The sequence below is a fragment of the Penicillium waksmanii genome, assembly GCF_028829765.1.
Source record: "Penicillium waksmanii strain IBT 27052 chromosome Unknown utg000009l:1.0-4314994.0:1.0-4318279.0, whole genome shotgun sequence".
NCBI classification, from domain to species: Eukaryota; Fungi; Ascomycota; class Eurotiomycetes; order Eurotiales; family Aspergillaceae; genus Penicillium; species Penicillium waksmanii.
The window spans coordinates 138,939-154,307 of NW_026643255.1; the positions used below are offsets into that span (position 1 = coordinate 138,939).

At 47.0% G+C, this 15,369-nt stretch overlaps 7 protein-coding genes across 7 annotated transcripts; 4 read left to right on the forward strand and 3 right to left on the reverse strand.

Moving 5' to 3' along the window:
* Positions 1-249: 249 nt before the first annotated feature.
* N7481_010412 (uncharacterized protein) lies at positions 250-2,181 on the forward strand (the record flags this gene model as incomplete). The annotated part of the gene is made up of 8 exons (XM_057269631.1): positions 250-499; positions 563-705; positions 759-807; positions 860-1,024; positions 1,088-1,383; positions 1,545-1,612; positions 1,662-1,834; positions 1,883-2,181. The coding sequence occupies 8 exons, from the start codon at positions 250-252 to the stop codon at positions 2,179-2,181; spliced, it is 1,443 nt and encodes a 480-aa protein (XP_057116805.1).
* Positions 2,182-2,981: 800 nt separating this feature from the next.
* Positions 2,982-3,176, forward strand: N7481_010413 (uncharacterized protein; the record flags this gene model as incomplete). The annotated part of the gene is made up of 1 exon (XM_057269632.1): positions 2,982-3,176. The coding sequence occupies one exon, from the start codon at positions 2,982-2,984 to the stop codon at positions 3,174-3,176; it is 195 nt and encodes a 64-aa protein (XP_057116806.1).
* A 2,121-nt stretch (positions 3,177-5,297) lies between these two features.
* Positions 5,298-7,191, reverse strand: N7481_010414 (nucleobase cation symporter-1 family protein; the record flags this gene model as incomplete). Its single annotated transcript, XM_057269633.1, has 4 exons — positions 5,298-6,206; positions 6,360-6,409; positions 6,478-6,999; positions 7,056-7,191. 4 exons carry the CDS (start codon positions 7,189-7,191, stop codon positions 5,298-5,300), a joined length of 1,617 nt encoding a protein of 538 aa, XP_057116807.1.
* Positions 7,192-7,530: 339 nt separating this feature from the next.
* N7481_010415 (uncharacterized protein) lies at positions 7,531-8,340 on the reverse strand (the record flags this gene model as incomplete). The annotated part of the gene is made up of 1 exon (XM_057269634.1): positions 7,531-8,340. The coding sequence occupies one exon, from the start codon at positions 8,338-8,340 to the stop codon at positions 7,531-7,533; it is 810 nt and encodes a 269-aa protein (XP_057116808.1).
* A 2,324-nt stretch (positions 8,341-10,664) lies between these two features.
* N7481_010416 (cation diffusion facilitator family transporter) lies at positions 10,665-12,236 on the forward strand (the record flags this gene model as incomplete). The annotated part of the gene is made up of 9 exons (XM_057269635.1): positions 10,665-10,746; positions 10,803-10,852; positions 10,911-10,955; positions 11,022-11,154; positions 11,210-11,290; positions 11,348-11,457; positions 11,511-11,745; positions 11,808-11,887; positions 11,943-12,236. 9 exons carry the CDS (start codon positions 10,665-10,667, stop codon positions 12,234-12,236), a joined length of 1,110 nt encoding a protein of 369 aa, XP_057116809.1.
* A 352-nt stretch (positions 12,237-12,588) lies between these two features.
* N7481_010417 (uncharacterized protein) lies at positions 12,589-13,426 on the reverse strand (the record flags this gene model as incomplete). The annotated part of the gene is made up of 4 exons (XM_057269636.1): positions 12,589-12,888; positions 12,910-13,029; positions 13,154-13,295; positions 13,380-13,426. The coding sequence occupies 4 exons, from the start codon at positions 13,424-13,426 to the stop codon at positions 12,589-12,591; spliced, it is 609 nt and encodes a 202-aa protein (XP_057116810.1).
* A 602-nt stretch (positions 13,427-14,028) lies between these two features.
* N7481_010418 (uncharacterized protein) lies at positions 14,029-15,369 on the forward strand (the record flags this gene model as incomplete). The annotated part of the gene is made up of 1 exon (XM_057269637.1): positions 14,029-15,369. One exon carries the CDS (start codon positions 14,029-14,031, stop codon positions 15,367-15,369), a length of 1,341 nt encoding a protein of 446 aa, XP_057116811.1.

A 15,369-nucleotide genomic window follows, 5' to 3' on the forward strand; every position in this document is an offset into this window, starting at 1 on the left:
TGAGAACCTCACGGGTACTGCACCCGGTTGTGCTAACGCGGGTACTGACCCCGCGGGTACTCTACCCGGCTACGGAGACGCAACGAACACAGAAATGTCAAAACTCCGCAAGATCAGCTGATTCGATAACATTGTATTAATATTGCTCTAAACCTTATGGGCCCTTAAATATCAAGACTGCTATCTGCTAATTGGGGCTCATGATAAGAGCGACTCACCGGTTTGAATATCTGATCAACCCTCAGCACAATGGAGCCCCTCAATAAAGAAAAGCAGGGCACCTCGATTCATGACGAGAAAATCACAGTAGGAGGTGTCAACGACGAAATGACTTCTCTACAAGCCGGCCCTGATGGTTACTACCCCCGCTCAGAGGAGGAGAAGGCGTTGAGCCGCTCAGTGAATCGGAAGATGGACCTTACCCTCCTTCCATTCCTCTCCATGCTCTACCTTTTTAACGGCCTGGATCGTAGTAATGTGGGGAATGCTCAAACACAAGGTATGAAAGAAGAAAGAAAAGAAGCTTGTCTCGGACATTTTTCATGCTGAATACCTATTTTAGGATTTTCAACCGACATCGGGGTCACCGACAACGACGTCAATGATGCTGTCTCCTTGTTCTTCGTTACGTTTGTTGTCTTTCAACCATTATCTGCTGCATGCGGTCGAATTTTTGGCGCTAAGTACTGGATTCCATCTCTCATGGTGAGTTCTCACTTCCGGTATGAATACAACAAGCGGCTAAATAATGTATCTAGCTCATCTGGGGTGCCCTGACTGTTGGGCATGCGTTCATCCATGGTCGAGGTATATCAAGCTTACACTAAACATATGTTAGTTTTCTTGCTAACTCAAACAGGTCAGCTTATTGCCATTCGGCTTTTGATTGGTTTATTTGAGGCTGGATTTTACCCTACCGCGTTGTTTTATCTTTCCACGTTCTACACACGGTTTGACCTAGGGGTCCGAATTGGCTTGTTCTATGGCCAGTACGCTATTGCAGGTGCATTCTCTGGAGCAATTGGTACGTTTCATCAGTCAGAACTTTCTCTTAGTTCGCCGCACGTCTTTGTACTGACTTGCTTAGCCTATGGCGTATTCCATCTCAAAGGCTCTTTGCATAATTGGCAGTATCTTTTTATCATCGAAGGCGCGTTGACCATGTTTTTTGCTGTTGCTTCCTGCCTATTTCTTCCTTCAGATCCGGGATCCGCGTGGTTTCTGACCGAGCCGGAGCGGGAGTTCGCTAAAGAAAGAATGCGTTTGGATGGCGAGAGGTATATCTTGGAAAATCAAGAAGCAGACGGTAACCAGGTAACCAATCGCTTGAACAAAAGGGACGTGGTCGAGACGGCGAAGGACTGGAAATTGTGGACGGTCTTGGTATGCAATATTTGCGCCAGTGTGCCTAGTCAGGCCTTTTCGGTTTTTCTTCCTTTGGTGGTGAAAGGCTTGGGATACACATCTATTAGGGCAAACTTGGTAGAATCCGCTCCACCACTCGCTTTTAGAAAACCACGTGCTGATATCAATTCTCCCTTTAGATGTCTGTTCCGCCATTTGTCTGCGGGGCAGTGGGCTTATACCTTACCACCTTGAGCTCTGATCGACGGTGAGTTCTTTCTTCCTATTGCACTTTCAAATGCTTACAAATATTACAGCAAGGAGAGAGGTTTTCATATAATTGGTGGCTTAGTTGTGTGCCTTGTAGGGCTGATTATGACCGTTACAATCCTGAATAACCATGGCCGTTATGTGGCGTTGTGCATCCTTCTTATGGGGAGTTATGTTGCGTCTCCGCTAACGATGGCCTGGCTCAGTGGTAACACGCCAGGTAAGTATATTTGTGCGTCTTTGAGAATATATGTCTAATGGCCTGCAGATCCGGGTAAGCGCTCCTTGGTTATTGGAGTTAATGGATTCGGAAATCTTGCTGGAGCCATCGGGTCGCAGATCTTCCGCTCTACTTACGCCCCGCGATACCTAATCCCATTCTATGTTACTCTTGGCATCATCTCCTTTTCTATAATAGGATATATTGCATATCGAATGATGCTCAAGGAGGTCAATAAGTACAGAGCGAGAAGGTTGGCTGCGTGGAGCTCTGCGGAAATTGAGGATGAGCGGTCGGATGTGCAGCGACTGGGTGACAAGAAATACACATTTGTTTACGGCTTGTGATTGTGTCTATTTAATAGTTCTCTTTTTCTGGAACCGACTTGAATTTCAGTTTGTGGGCTAAGTCAACATTACTTGACGAAAGCCCACACGTCACATGATGATGAATTTGTTTGCGCGATGGATTTTGGAGAACATCCTTATGAGACGCCTAGATTACGGGGGAGAGAGAATGAGGATAAGACGAGTTATGGGTCATTTTAGGGGCCGCGGTGGAAGTATTATGGATTGTAGGCTTTTGCGGGCAGAAAACTGCCAGCGATGTTTGGATAGGCTGCTAAGTGGGGGACTACTATTGACACCAAATGCTAAGTCATTTCACCACCCTATTTGATCGTGCTTCTATTCTTATCGAAATAAAAATCCAGTCCAGTCAATTTTATGTGTATCGCCATACTCAAAAGGCGACGTCTATCAATTAGATCAATCAAGAAATTATGCTATGGTGTAATCATCCGCTTAAAAGCCCACCAGAGGCCCGGATAATACCCTGGAGCTTTCCTTTTCGAACACAAATCTATTCGTGATCGACCCAGTTCCGGAAATGGTGATCTCCACAATGCCTCCGTCTCGTAGCCAGTTGGGGAGCACATCAATGCCACCTGATGTTTGTACAAGGGTGTTCATAACCAATCAAAGAGACGGGCCGGTATGGATCATGAAGACGACGATTCAGAAGGGCCGAGAGACCCCCCAAAGGACCGACGTTTGTAGCGACGCAAGCCTCAAAATAAGATATCAATACAGCATTCGGAGCCGAAGTTGAAGGAAATGTTGCCACTTTTGACTTCATTCCTAGTATGATGGACACGAAGGCTGCCCAGATCAACGACGCCTGGATTGTGGACAACGGATGTGCTCAGCACGTCTGTAACAATGCCATGGGATTCGTCAAGATGGACAAATATGATGGTCCACCGTTCCGAAGTGTCGATACCTCAATGGCGCCTTCTGGCATAGGAGTGACAAACTTTTGTGCAATGGCGGTAGACTCATGATGGCATACCATAGGCCGTGCAACACACAGTATAGCGCAATATCCAGACATAGAAGGGGGGAAGCCCAAAATACCTTGGAAATTTGGGCATGGAGCAGTTGTCGGACGGCGTCGGGATGAGAAACGCTGACTTCATTTGACGCGATGCGAACAAAGTATCCTTTGTATATCACGCAATAAGTAAGCGTTTTCTCCAACATCAGGGATCAAATAGACAAATCACAAAGGAATAGCATGATGCAGTTAGGTGCTTACGCTTCGGCATGGCCCTTCAAGCTCTACGAGACCTGCCAGAGATTGAAAAATAATGCCAATAGTAGACCGGGGACATCATCGAAGTCCAATATCTTCCTATGATCGCATGGGCAACAATGGCGCTGATTAGAGTCAACGCCCAGACACCCCAGCCTTTAACAAACTCCATCAGGGCGAAAGCTGTGACACAATCGACGGAGCGTACACCGCTGCGTCCATTATTTACCCTCATTTACCTACCGTGCCGCATGCATCATTGGTTGGCAGACCGCACTATTCGCATTTAAGCCCTCTTTCCAAAACCCGCCAAATATGTGCCCATGCAAGTGCCTTCCATTGCTCTGCTTGTCAGTAGCAAACTCTGCTTTCAGGATTCAGCATTTGGCCTGATTACAAAGGTCTGAATCGTACAGCGAAAGTCGGAAATTGTTTCCCCTGTGGAAACACACGCGTTATATCTGAAAAGAAATGCAACAGGCTAGGCAAAAATCCCCCTCAATTTTAGAGTGTCTCAAATATCCATTCAGAAAGAAATATTACCTCAACTTCACTCCCTGGACTGCAAGGCCGAATGAAAGAAAGTCCACAACCAATCATAATACATTTAGTGATCATCATTTAGAACAGGGTTCTTAAGGTTTAAAAATAGACAAAGTACTCCAAACAGAGTGTTCAAAACCCGTCATGTACGCTGAAAACCCCCAAGACAGCATACTATTTTAATTTATATCACATTGTGGCATGTACTTTGCCTCTATGCCGAGTCCGGAAAATCATTTAATCAACCAGTCAAACAACGGTTGCTATACATGATCACCTCAGATTCGGTGATTCTAACCTTCGAAGCGCCAAGCTGCACGACCTATCTCAGCCAAGCGATCCAATCCTTTAGCGTGGTTGGTAGCACACTCCTCCATGTTGATGCCTGATGTATAGCCTTTTCGTGGGCCCTCAATATAATTGCGAGGCTTATCATGTTCTCTTGGCTCCCAGGATCTGTGATCAGTAGGGGAGTAGGGGAAAGAGGTGAAAGTGATAGTCAAAATTCAAACTCCTAGGAGCAGCAAAGCTTCATGGCCCTATTGCCTGCTTATTGGCCGCTGCAAAAAATCTTGTCCTATCTCGATCGGGAGAGTTATAGGATTACTCTTCCTAGGAGATTATGCAGAAGTATTCAGCTGCGAAGAGGCTATGGCATTACTACAAACTACTTGTCTGTTTAACGATTCAAACACATGTAGATCTGATTGGAAGTTGTAGAAAATTGGTTCTCCATGCTCTCTGGCCTTTGACCTCTGCAAGAAGCAGCATACCAAGACAGACTAGACGAATTGTTCCCAGGAACTTGCAGACTTCAGCCAGAATTTCATAAGTTAATAAGGTAAACTGCTCTGCGTTTTTGCTCCTAGGAGGTAGTATTGCCACGCAATCTTGCAGCTGTTTGGGATGCGTACCTTTTTTGGATGGAGCATTTGAGCGTTCTAAAATGGGGAGAGACCTTTGTGAGGGGTAGCGTGTTGCGTTTTATTGAGGTGGTTAAGTCAGACCGCTGGCTCTCATGTAAGCAATGCTCAGAGAGCAAATCAGAGTGATCGGAGAGCCGCTCAGAGTAGTCACGTGATGATCACTGATCCGCTCAGCGTGCTCAGAGACGTGCTCAGATCTACTCAGTGAGCAAAAGCGGCGCTCACTGAGCACTAAAACGGGAAGGGAAAGGCCAAGACCTTGTATGGGAAATCCGGTACGTAGGTATAGCATATCATTCTACAAAGAGTACTTGGGCAGTTACATTTCTCCCTTTAATATCTTGAAATAGTTATCATGTATTTACAATCCCTAGATTTGTTTCGAATTACTTTCATATCAGCTAAACAATCTTCGTGCTGAAGTCACCGGGCAGCTGCTTCTCTACCGCCGGTGCCGCTGCTTTCTCCGTGCTACTAGCATCTGTATCCAACCCCTCCACAACAACGTTAGTATCTGCTCCTTCGTAGACTTCCTCGGGTAGTATTGCGCGATCGATCTTTGCTTCCTCGGCAGGGAAGAACCGAGACAGGACTAGATAAACCAGGGCCGTCGCAAAGAAGCCCAGTAGCCAACCGAATTGATACGGATGCACACCTACTCCAACATCAATCTTTGGGTTAACCGCATTAATGAGACCGGGTAGATTCGGGGCGACGCCGACCAGGAAGGCGACAAGAGCGCGCCAATTTATGCCGTATATCGATCGTGATAAACCAGGAAGCTTCCAGTTATACCGGTAAATCGGGTTCCAGGGCTGATATAGTGCCAGAGAATCGTATCGACGACGATTGACGACCCAAAAGTCAAACAACATGATTGCCGCAATGGGACCGAGAAAGATCGCATACGCAGACATGAATGTGAGGAAGTTACCTGCCGATGCCAGAATCTTCCAAGGGACGAGGGCCCACGACAATATGGCACAGAGTATCTGACCACGACGAATATTAAGTACCTCGGGGGCAAGAGCTGTGAAATCATTGGCGGCTGATATGGAATTGGCCGAGATATTAACACCCAACGATGCGAGGGCGAATGAGAAACCAGCGAAGAACCGACATGCCCGGTTTGGCCAGTAGCTGATGAGAACCAGTGGGTCCCAGGGGAGCTCTGCTAGGTTATAATGGGCTTGGCCGGCGGATGATGCTGCAATACCAATGAATGAGATGAAAGTGAAGACGATTGGTAGCATGGGAATATAGAGAAGTTGCCATCGAGGGCTGACGCGCGAATAGCGGGAGAAATCCGACTAGATGGTAGTTAGTCGGGGGGGAGTTCATAGTGATGGAAAGAGAAAGAATCTGGGGGATGATCAAGAAGCTGGTCACGATGATGAGGTTTAAGATTTTAAGCTTAAGTGAAGAGTGGATACGAGGATCCGCCGACTTCAACTTGAACATACCTGGTTAACACTGAGTGTGGCATAGTTTCCAAGCACACTGGTCATGTTGGCTAGAAATAGCCAGCTATACTTCGATCCAGAAACAGAGGGCTTCTGCTGTTGGAAGATGCCTCCCCACCTTTCTCTGCTACAAAGGCCCAAATCAAAATGGCGATCCACGCGATGGGAACCAGGACGGATTTCACGGTGAATAGCCAACGCAGTCGGTTGGGGTGTAAGCAGAGAAAAGGGAGTTGGACGATCCAGAAAATGAGAAACCCGATCATAGTATTGGTCGTGATGCCCTGAGATTCGGGGATATCGTTGTGCAGCGTCAGATAGCTCGGCCAGATGGCTCCGATCATGACTCGGACCGCATTGGCTCCATTTACATTTTGAATCGAGAACCAGAAGATTGCAAGGATGAGTCTGGAGATAATGGCAATATATGAGCCCCAGAAGCCCCAGCTGGCGCGTGCAATGACGGGGAAAGGGACGTGGTAAATGGCGCCGACCGCACCGTTCCCCGCAATGACGAAGGACATGATGAAGAAGGAGATGGCCACGATCGCGAGGGCCTCGCGGTAGGTTAATCCGACCGCGATAATACTACTGGCAAATTGCCAAGTAGCGGCGTTGAAGGCATCGGAAATCCAGTAAGCTAGGGATGGCGTGAGTGCAAAGGTGGAGGAATAGGTAGACCAACAGTGGGCATACCTATGAGACTCGCAACTCCCCACTTGCGATCAAGACGAGCAATCGGATCAAGATCACGATTAGTCCAGCGAGCATTTCCCTCTGCAAAGGCCGAGCGAGCCTTTGGGACGCGGAGATGAGGCCAAGAGAAGTGCATGGTGCATCGGGAGCAGAGGGATTAGCGACCAGCACGGTTGCACCTACTACGATGCCTCAAGGTGGACAATGTGAGGAGAAGAAAAGAAGAAAAGAAGAAAAGGAGAAAAGAGGAGCAGCAAGTCCTGGATAGTCCCGCTACAGAGCAGAGCAAAGATAACCAGGAGAAGGCGATACTAAATGATCATCTCATTGGAAGTAACCGTGGGCTGAAGAAGATAAGATAGTAAGACCTGCAGCTGATTTGATTGGGTGCAAATATGCATCCCTCGTATTCTCCTCTCCTCTCCTCGGCTGAACTCCTTCATTATTTCACTTGCTCATTATTCAAAATATCTTCTTATCGCTGCTTCTCCCCTGGAAGTCGCACATCTTCCCATCCGCGTCCATCCCCAACCGAACTCGACCACTGCCGAATTCCCTTCCATTCCGTCACATCCAACCACCCGATCTGTTGCACGTCACCAAACCCACCGATCCAGTATGCCTGTGTGACCACCAGTCGGGCCCAGAAGCTCGCGTGCGGCGAACGCGATGCACCGGGCAGCCACGCCTTTGCGTCCGGGTGCGACCGCAGGAAACACTTCTCCAGTGCCGCGGCATCGTGGCGGGAGAGCGAGGGCAAGGGGTCGAGGTACCCGAACAATGTGAAGCGAGGTAACGCAGCAGGACTGTGAGGCAGACCCGGGTACACAGGCACGGCGTCTTCAAGATGCTCCCACCAGTCCAGTTCGAGGGAGACGTTCGATCCAGCCCCGATATTCCGGAAAGTGGTGGCGATGCGGAGGGCAAGGATAGTCGGGTCCCCGTTATCTCCGAATGAAAGACCATCGGGCAGAGCTCTGTCACAATCGGCGATGTATTCGCGTAGTCCGATCGGAAGACCGGCGACTGAGGCTGGGGTGCGGGAGGAGGGTGGGATCGGATCGGGGAAGACCGTCGAGATCACACCGGAAGAGGAGAGGGCCAGCATGCGGCGGGCCAGCAGGGCGGACTCAAACCAGGTCGGACGAGTGAAGGCATTTGCTTTGTGTTCGTGGAGCGAGTGGGAGCTGGGGTTGCTCAGGATCGCCTGCTCGCTGGTGGGCAGGACCGAGGTAGAGACGAGAGCACCCAGGGCGAGTAGCCCGGTGAGGGGTTTGAAGAGCATGGTACTACTAGTATTTGACCACCTGGAGAGTAGCTGAAAGCTGAAGAGTCGAAAGCGAAAAGCAAAGGCTAAGGAAGAGAAAGAAGAGAAGGAGAAAAGGTGGGGTGCGGAGAATGTCGCCGGGTCCGACCCGCATCGCCTGATCTTATCAGATGCCAACGGTGGTGCATGAGGTAATATACAGTACAGTAGAGGTCTCGTCTGGTAGAATCTAGTATAGTATAGATATATCCTTATTATGATGCTATAACACAATCATGGATCTACAAATCAAGCATCCTCAGAGCAGCACCTGGATTAACACATGCTGGACTAAGGAAGACCCCTCGAACCAATCCAGTCACGCGATATCCACTGGCACACGGGCACCTCCAAGGCTGGCAGATAAGTCGAATTTACATTTACCAAGGACTCGCAGACTCACCAAGTGTGCTGTATACCTACTAGTAGGCTTGTATTAGCCGGCATAATGGAAAATCGAACCGTCCTACTACTAGTACCACTACTACTACCAGTAGTAGTGTTATCTACCGTACTTCTCTTGAGGGCATTGGCCTCGCTCTAAAGTGGGGTAAGCGGAAACATTATAGCACGATCACTGCAAGAACTGGAATCCATGGATACTAGTATGGATAGAGAAGTAGCCCGGTGTCTACTAGATATACAGTTCAGTTTCTTGTCTTGTCCACACAGATCCCTTGCTTTTGTTACCATCGTGTCATTGTTGTCAAATTACAAAGGTACAGTACTCGGGATTATGACATTTACGGCTGACATCTTCACTAAAGAGAACGATGAACTCTCAATTTCCAAAATTTCAGAATTTTCTGGCAATAAAATATGAATTTTTATGCACTGGTACCAGTAGTAGAAATTAACTATGACTTGACTCGGTCGCGGGCGGGAAAACAACCTGGGGATATACGGCGACTCGGAACCAGGGAAGCAAGTACAGAATAGAAATAATATACATCGGTCCTGTAAAAGAGCTATGGGTTTAAAATCGATGGATGGTAATAAAATTGCAAAAATCTTTTCTTTAGGGAATACCAATTCAGTTGTGGTGATTTCCGACCGTGATTTAGTAGTAGTAGGAGTAGTAGTAGCGGTAGAATGCTAGCCCATGAGGACCTTGCGGGTGAGAGAGAGTGAGGACCTTGCGGGCAACCCCCCCCACAAATGAACCAATCGACGCAAATCCAGTGGACTGGCCTTGGTGCAACTTTATTTGGACCTCTGTTGATGATTTACATCCTGTCTATACTTGAAAAAGTACTGCATTCGATCTGGTTGGCATCCTGGTCCTTCTACACGTCCAAGGGGGATGCCTGGCCTCTTAGCGACTCCCACAAGTCCTTATTTCTCCCCTAGGAGGCCATATAATCCTTGGCAATCCCCCTACGATGATTGCTGGGCAGTAATAAGGTGATTCGATTCCCTATCTGGTCATGGAATCACTTTGTTACTTGCTGCTTGGTAACAACATTCTATTTACGGCATCTGGTAAGGCTTCCAAGGTTATTTTACCACCCTGAACTCATATTAGCCCAAGTTCCATGTGTAGAATAAACATGAATCTAAGTAAGACAAGTCGGGTTTCAACTGTTTGGATTGTTCTATAAACATGTTTGTGGTAAAAGACCAAGATTAAATCGACTTGTGTGCATGACTGTCCCATATGAATCCCGTGTTATGCCTAACACTCCGCCTTCAAATAGACCATCGACATCTTAGCAATCTTAACTCATCAGGTCGTTTGCCAATATTAAACTCTGTATAGAATAGGGCCGTCTGTTCTGGTGATAATCATCTCGATCAACAATTCTCCGAATTCACAATGATAGAGAATGAAGCTAGTCGTCATGAAACAAGGTTTGTAGGTGACGTGGCTGAGTGATGAGCGATTTCCATTTACCTCGGGTTATCCATATTCATGAGGGTTGAAGACTATGAATATAGCCAAAATGAGCTGCAATGACTCGCATACAAAAGGACACTCATGTAAATCCTAGTTCATCAGTCGATGAACCTCAGGCTGGAATGGAAAACACACGCAAAACCCAGGCTCACAGAATGGAAGACCCTGGAAGGTACCTGAGTGGGGATATCTTATGGTAACATTTTGCACCCGCCAATTACTGGTCGGCGTTCCTAGAAGCATGGTCCCGCGCCACCAAAAACATTTTAGTCCGGGAACCGATCCTCGTTAGGCTAGGGGGGCTGAATTGTGCCGCCTAATCCCTAGCATTTCTCGTCTCGTTTTCACCACCCATGCATTTCCATTCCTCTCGGATGCTACCAACATTACTGGCCTACTTTTCAACATGGCGTTTCATTTGACTCAGTCTCAGCGTTTGCAGCTCGTCATCTCTATCTCTTTCTGCTTCTTTGTTGCAGAAATCTCTGGTATGGTCACAAACAACTCCCAGTCATTCTTCAGACTCTGACTCTTGTCACCTTAGTTGGATTCTACACACGTTCTCTAGCTCTTGTGGCAGATGCGTTCCACTATGTGTGATAAACTATATCCCTTTATACTATACTGACTTTCACTGGCTAACCTGTCCAAGCTAAATGATCTCATCGGGTTCATCGTTGCATTTGCTGCTTTGAAGGTAGGTGTCATGATTATCAGCCACCCCCGCTCCTTTCTGACATCAACCAGATATCCGCGAAGAAAGACTCCCCCCCATGACCTATCTTTTGGCTGGCAACGATCCAGACTTCTGGGTGCATTTTTCAACGGCGTTTTCCTTCTAGCACTGGGTGTCAGCATATTTCTACAATCTATTGAGCGATTCATATCAATTGAGGGTATGTTATGCCTCGCTTGGGGACATCTTATCAGACTTCTAATCAATTCATGTAGTTGTGGAACAACCGAAGCTTGTCCTTATCATCGGATGCGTCGGCCTTGCACTCAATATCATAAGCGCCTGTTTCCTTCACGGTATGCATCAGGTCACCCGACCGCATCGCCCATCGACTAACCTACGATTTCTTCTAGAACATGGCCATGACCACGGCCATTCACATGGGCATTCGCAAGGCGAGGAATCAAGAGCCACAGAGAATGGTAGTGGGACTGTCGAAAACACGGAAGATGGAACCCAGCAGGTAAGAACATCCCCCGAGATGACTACGAAGATGCTTACTCAAGTCTCCTATAGGTGTTCACCGTGCACGAGAGCCATCGCCACAACAACCTACAGCCATCCAAGACGGGGTACGATCTTGGAATGCTAGGTGTCTTGATCCATGTCCTGGGCGATGCGGCCAACAACGTCGGCGTCATTATCTCGGCTCTGGTGATCTGGCTCACTTCCTATCCGGCTCGCTACTACGCGGATCCTGCTGTCAGCATGGCAATTGCCATTATTATCCTTACAACTTCACTTCCGTTGGGTTCGTACTTAACCCCCTTCATCATCCGATTTTATTTATTTATTGAAAAATGTCCCGTATAGTAAGAAACTCGGGAAAAATTCTACTGGATAGCGTCCCGACCGGCATCAATCTTGAAGACATCAAACATGATCTCGAAATGGTGCGTTCTCCCTCCATCTCGATTTATCCCCGCTAACACCAACGATGATTCCAAGATTCCCGGAGTTCTATCCATCCACGAACTGCATGTCTGGCGTCTGAACCAAGAAAAAGCAATAGCCTCCGTCCACGTCACCATATCGAACGATACCATTACCGAATTTGTGCAGATAGCAAAGACAATGGGCGATTGCTTCCATAGCTACGGTGTTCATTCAGCTACAGTTCAACCGGAACTTCCATCGCCCTCTGCCTTGATATCGTCGGGGACTGAAAATCAGGAGGAGTGGTCGAAGCTGTGCCAGGTCAAGTGTGGTGCTTCTTGCGAGACCTTGACCTGCTGTGGGTAGTCTGTCTTTTGGAATCCACAGTCCCAGAAGCCATTGAGACGAAGAGAGCAGCTGTATGAGAGAGAGAAAGCTGCTTCATACGGCCCATTTTACTCAGAATTGTCATAATAAATGCGAAGAAAAGGTTCTCCTTCTCGTAGAACCTATGGGCTAAATTTGAAGATTAAAGGGAGTATATTCTATTGAAACAATCTAGTGAATGAAAAACATGACATGTGGGCATGTTGAATACCTCACAAAATCCAGGTTAGTGCATTAAACCCTTCACCGACATCGTTCTGACATTTTTGATCATCGAGACCCATAAATTTGATTGCATCTTTTTCACACATATCCAATTCGGCTTGGTTTTTTATACATCCTTGAGTTGTGTATGTAGTCTCCCTTCTAAGAGATCCTTGTTGCGTTTGAGCTCTTCAATTGTGCCTTTCAGCTCTCTTCGAAGCACAGAAACCTTTTCTGAACGCAATACATCATCCAAGGCTTTAAGAAAAAGCTTTATGTTTTCGGCAAGTTGTTCAATACCATTCGAAGTCTTTCGAAGTCTATAGGCTGCAGAGTATCTTAACTCATAAAGAAGGCCAAATACTTCGTCGATTGGTTTATTTATGCCTTCCGCTGGCTGCAGAGGATGTTGAGAGATGAGATTCGTCTATTCTGTCAGTTCTACTACCTTAGGATAAACCCAGCCTTTTATTGCCAAAATACAAGGAAAATGCTGGTGAGCAAACTCAAAACAACTCTCTTCGAGTAGGTTTTGTGTCGTGGTTGTGATAAGATGTTGACATCGATACTGTATATATACTGGGTATAGTAACGGGATGGCTCTATTGATATCTCGATTTCCTTCCAGTATGATTCTTTTGGAGTGTATAAATTATATTGGGTTTTGATTTCTATGAATCGGTTATACCTACTATCTGATTCCCTATCCCCCTCATTATCTGGTTTTGCTTGAGAAATGATATCAATATCTCTAGAGACTTCTCTTCGGAGATCTCCTTTACCGCACTTGCTTCATCTCTCGCCGCCTCTGCTTCTGAAACTTCTCTCTCAGCGCTTTAAGTTGGTGATACGTCAAACAATTCCGGGAATCGTCTCTTAGCTTTCAAAGTATCGTCAAAAACTTAATCTTCGAGCAACTTTTTCGCGACGTTACTAGTCCGAGCGATATTATATTCCTGCAACATACCTGCGAGAGAAGGCTTATTTTCTTGAATCAAGCTCCTAATCACTTTTAATCTTCAGACGTAGGAGTAGGAGCCACGGAAAATATGTGGAGTGGTGGAGGTTAAGACGTGAATCTATGCTAGATAGATCTCCCCTAGCTTCGTCTGCGAGCCTCCGTAATTTTGACCTGGGACTTCTCTGCCTTCTGCCACTGACCTTACTTCGCAAAATTCGACACCAGAGCGCCAATACCTTAGGATGGTTCTCATTAAGCTTCGACTTGCCTGTCTCAGGGGAAACCTAGGTATTCACGGTCTAGTGAATGATCACATGGCTTCAGATAACTTCCCAGTCCGATATCAATGCTACGTAGTAACCTTTGTACCAATGCCAAACCCGAAAGCTTACCCAAATAGGCTAAGATCGGAGTATTAGAATGGAAGATCCGCTAATTAACCTTTGGGACTAGCCTCTTCCGCTGACCGTTGTTGTGGAGCCGCAAGAACTCGAAGGAGCCTGAACTGTACCATAACTGTAGTATAAGGTTGCCTACAGCGTAGCTATTATAGTTGCAACTTGGTCCCAGATTTGAGTCGGCTGGAGTTCCTGACACTCTATCATCATGATGGACCGCATGCCACAAGAGCTGCTTCTTCTCATCGGAAAGCATATCCAGGGAAGCTCTGACTCGCAAAATACCCTATACTCACTGACTCTGTGCTGCCGGCATTTCCATGATGTATTCCAACCTATGATCTACCATTCTCTTTCGATTTCTTCTTTCTCCGTCGGATTTGCTCGCTTGATTATGCGACTATGGCGACGACCAGATCTTGCCAGTCAAGTTCGACGATTGGAAATGTGCTGGTCAGATTGTTCAGATTGCGACCAGGATTCAGCAGATAAATTAAGCGAGGACCCCGAGGTCGTACGTTTCATTGAGGAAGCATTGAATGAGATATTCACCCCAGAGGAAGAGGACACGAGGTCTATCTGGGAACAGCATCTCGATACTGAGTTCCTTTGCGCTGAAGCATGGCTGGGACTGTTGCTTGTCCGGGCGAATCAGCTCCAAACAATCGAGTTCGGGCATGAACATTCTGAGCTGATGTCGAATATTCTACACAAAGCCGCAAACCGACAATATCCTTTTCACAGAGCTCCGCCATTTCCATACTTGGAAGAGGTCCAAGCGTGCGTTGCGTGGGGAGCGGCATGGATTGACTCGGGTTTTCTCACGCCTTTCTTCTACTTTCCCGCTATTCGCACAATCTATGGATCTGCCATTGGTGAGAGGCGAGATGACGAAAACATGACGCTTGACAAGAGCTATATCTCGTCCCCGGTTCGGGAAATAATCGTCGATGAAGCCTACTGGTGTCGGGGTATGTTGGATTGGCTTATGGTTTGCACGAAGCTCGAGCATGTTTCCATCAATATCGAGGTACAAGCAGATGAATATGAGATATCAGACCATGAAAAGTTCGATGCATCGCTATTTCGCACGATGCTTCTTCCTTCCGCCAAGACTCTCAAGACTCTTCGTGTCTGTTATGGTGAATGGTACAGAGATAAATTGGAAGAGCACGATGCCGATGATGCTCCTTTCGGAACATTCAGAGACTTTGTTGTCATGGAAGATATTTCGGTCCGGCATTCTCATTTGATCGGCCGTATCAGTCCTGACTCCACTGATCATTGGGATACAAAGCCGCTTGTTGACATACTACCCTTTACTCTCCAACGGTTCGAAATTATAGACCTGATGGAGAGTCATCAATTACAGTTGTTGTCACAGCTTTCGGAGCTAGTGCGCCGGGGCTGTTGTCAGAATCTTGAACGGGTAGAGTTCCATCTTGATTTGGAGGATTCAGATGCACCTATCGATGCACTGAATAGCCTCAAATTGGAATGCGATGCCAGGGGTATTGACTTGGAGGTTAAAGCACAGGAAGACTCTTAG